Below are 2,567 nucleotides of genomic sequence, written 5' to 3' on the forward strand. Positions count from 1 at the left end.
AGCTACCTAGCTCCTAAGAAAAAAAATTTAAGCTTTAGTAATAAAGGTTAAAGAGGATAACCTAGGAGCTACTTAATAATTATAGAGAGAACTCTTTATAGATACCTTAATAGCCGAGATTCTCTTACTAAGAGGTAAGATCCTTAGCTATAAAGGGGGCGCTAACTAAGTCCTTAACTAAGCCTACGCTAGTATAAACGAGCCCTTAATAGTACTAGTATAATAGTAATTAATTATAGATAAAGGAGATAAGGCGATTCTAGCTATTAGATCTAAAATAGTAAAAGAGATTATTAAGGTTATAGTTATAAAGGCTATAGGAGTATTTAAGAAAAATATTATTAAAGCTAGAAAGAAGTTTAGAAAGATCTAAGAGGTTAAAGTTAAGATAGGGAGGGAACGACCTATTAGATTATATAATCTAAGAGTTAATACTCTCTTTAAAAGAAAAGTAAATAAGATTAACCTTATTAATAATACTTTATTAAATAGCTTAATACTAAAAAGGGACCCTAACTAAAAGAAGACTAAATAGAATACCGTTAAAGATAAGATATAGCCTAGACCTTACCTAGAATACTTAATAGGAAAATTCTTAAGTATATAGAAAGGAAAGTAGCTAATATAAGAAAGACTTAAAGTAATTTATAAATAATTTAATAGCTTTCTTATAAAGGTAGAAATCCGGATCTTTAATAGTATTCTATTTAATAAAAAAGTAGCGTTATCCTAAGACTTTATAAAAAAAAGTAAAGTCGACCTAGCTATAGCCCCCTTATAGGTTATTAAGATAATAGAATATAAGGCGTAGTAAGTACCATGCCCCACCCCCCTTTCGGTAACACCCACCTTTCGGTAGCGCAATTGAAAAATTCTCCACCAAAAGTCTACCATTTGAACTACATGAAATATGATCAGAACTTAACATTATAAACACAAAAATTATATCATTCCGTAGAGAAATGGACGCTCTTATATGTACCGGCGCTTTTTTACCATTCGCCCGGATCTGGTGGTGACTGGAAGGGCTTCGGTGCCACCTTGACTTCGATCACTGAAGCTGTCTCCACCTCTGAGACCGCCTCCTCTGTGTCAGAATTCAGCACAACGGCTATCTCTTGGCTTTTAATTTGGGGAATGGCTTCCTCAGCCACCAAAGCTTCACTGAGAGTCATGAACCGTCTGTTCGGGTTCGGAATTGCTCTCCTCTTCTTGCCTCTCTGCAGCCGGGCCACTTCTTCCTCTAGCTTCGCGATTCTGTTGCTGTGCTCGGCAAGCGTCTGTTCTGGGCTTCAAAGCCTCTAGCTATCACGGCGTATCGTCTCCGGGTGCCAGGAGTCTTGTTCTTTCCGAAATCGCGAATCTGGCGGCTGTTTCTTGGCGTATCATCAGAACCCAAAATGGCGCGGACTTTGGAGACGTCTCTACAATGTCCGCGTGAATTTCTGATGCCGCAATGCCTTGATCGTGAGATCGGCCAATTCCCAGTGACCTCCAGCCGGACAATATATTCTTTGCCGTCATTCCAACCTCGCGCGCTTTAGCATATGCTCGTATAAAATTGACCTTATGAACAGGCGCAGAATCGGTCAAACAGGTCAATTTCTGAAGTTCTTTCCGGTAAGCTGCCTTGGAGGCATTGAATACACCGTTATCTAACGGCTGGAGGCCATGAGAGCAGTGGGCAGGAAGGTAACAGCAATAAACGTTGTTCAAAAAGCATGTGGCCATCCATGCATCCTGGTCCCGGTTAACGGTAATTCCTACAGAGGTGGATAAAGAAACGCACCGTTGCATGACTTCCATGTCCATCTAATATGATCAGTCTAGCATCTGAGGCATCGGCTGGTCGCGTCTGGGGCAAATAGACCCTCTCAAGCCACTCAATAGCGATATGGTTGTCCGTCCATCCGTTGGGCGACGTTATGTAATGCCAGTCGGCTATTTTGCCGAATTCCGTCAAGAACCACTGTTTCTGAAGTTCTTTGCCCTTAAAGATAATGCCAGGGGTAAGGACACGGCCGTCCGCGGTGATAGTTTCAATAAATGAGGTCCAGTTGCGGGACTGTGGCCCTTTCAGAAGGGCCTTCCGTTTTGGGTCTGCACTCCCAACCACAAGACTATCCAAACCTGGCAAAAAGAGTCTGGTTAGTAAAAGTAATGAAAGACAAGCCAAATACTCACCAAAGCCAGACATAATACCGCCTTCGTCAACATTCACGGTATTTTCTGGTTTAATCCATCCATACTCCTTTTCCTGATATCGAAGAACCAGTGAACCGCACGAGGCGTAAAAGCATTAAATCGGTTAGCTTCCTGACGTCTCCCACGCTTGTTCTTGATGTCCGGATGGCGATTGATGAATTTAGAGACCCAGTTGCGCCCCACTGTCCGCTCGTTGTTCAGTTGCTTCATAAGAGCCTCCACACATGCGCGGATCTGACTGTGGGAGGGAGTATAGCCGAGAGACTCTTGGCGGAGGATCCAAGAAACCAAGCGAGCTTCCTGAGACTTACTCAAGAGTTGACGAGGCTGGATCTGATCAGCCAGGGCTACCTGGCCTTTGA

General features: G+C 42.6%; 1 protein-coding gene across 1 annotated transcript; it reads right to left on the reverse strand.

Moving 5' to 3' along the window:
- Window positions 1-1,712: 1,712 nt before the first annotated feature.
- Window positions 1,713-2,197, reverse strand: HRG_10505 (DDE superfamily endonuclease domain-containing protein; the record flags this gene model as incomplete). The annotated part of the gene is made up of 4 exons (XM_044868976.1): window positions 1,713-1,740; window positions 1,790-1,812; window positions 1,871-2,130; window positions 2,185-2,197. 4 exons carry the CDS (start codon window positions 2,195-2,197, stop codon window positions 1,713-1,715), a joined length of 324 nt encoding a protein of 107 aa, XP_044715718.1.
- Window positions 2,198-2,567: the final 370 nt, after the last annotated feature.

This window comes from Hirsutella rhossiliensis (genome assembly GCF_020360975.1).
Source record: "Hirsutella rhossiliensis strain HR02 chromosome Unknown scaffold00016, whole genome shotgun sequence".
Taxonomy (NCBI): Eukaryota; Fungi; Ascomycota; class Sordariomycetes; order Hypocreales; family Ophiocordycipitaceae; genus Hirsutella; species Hirsutella rhossiliensis.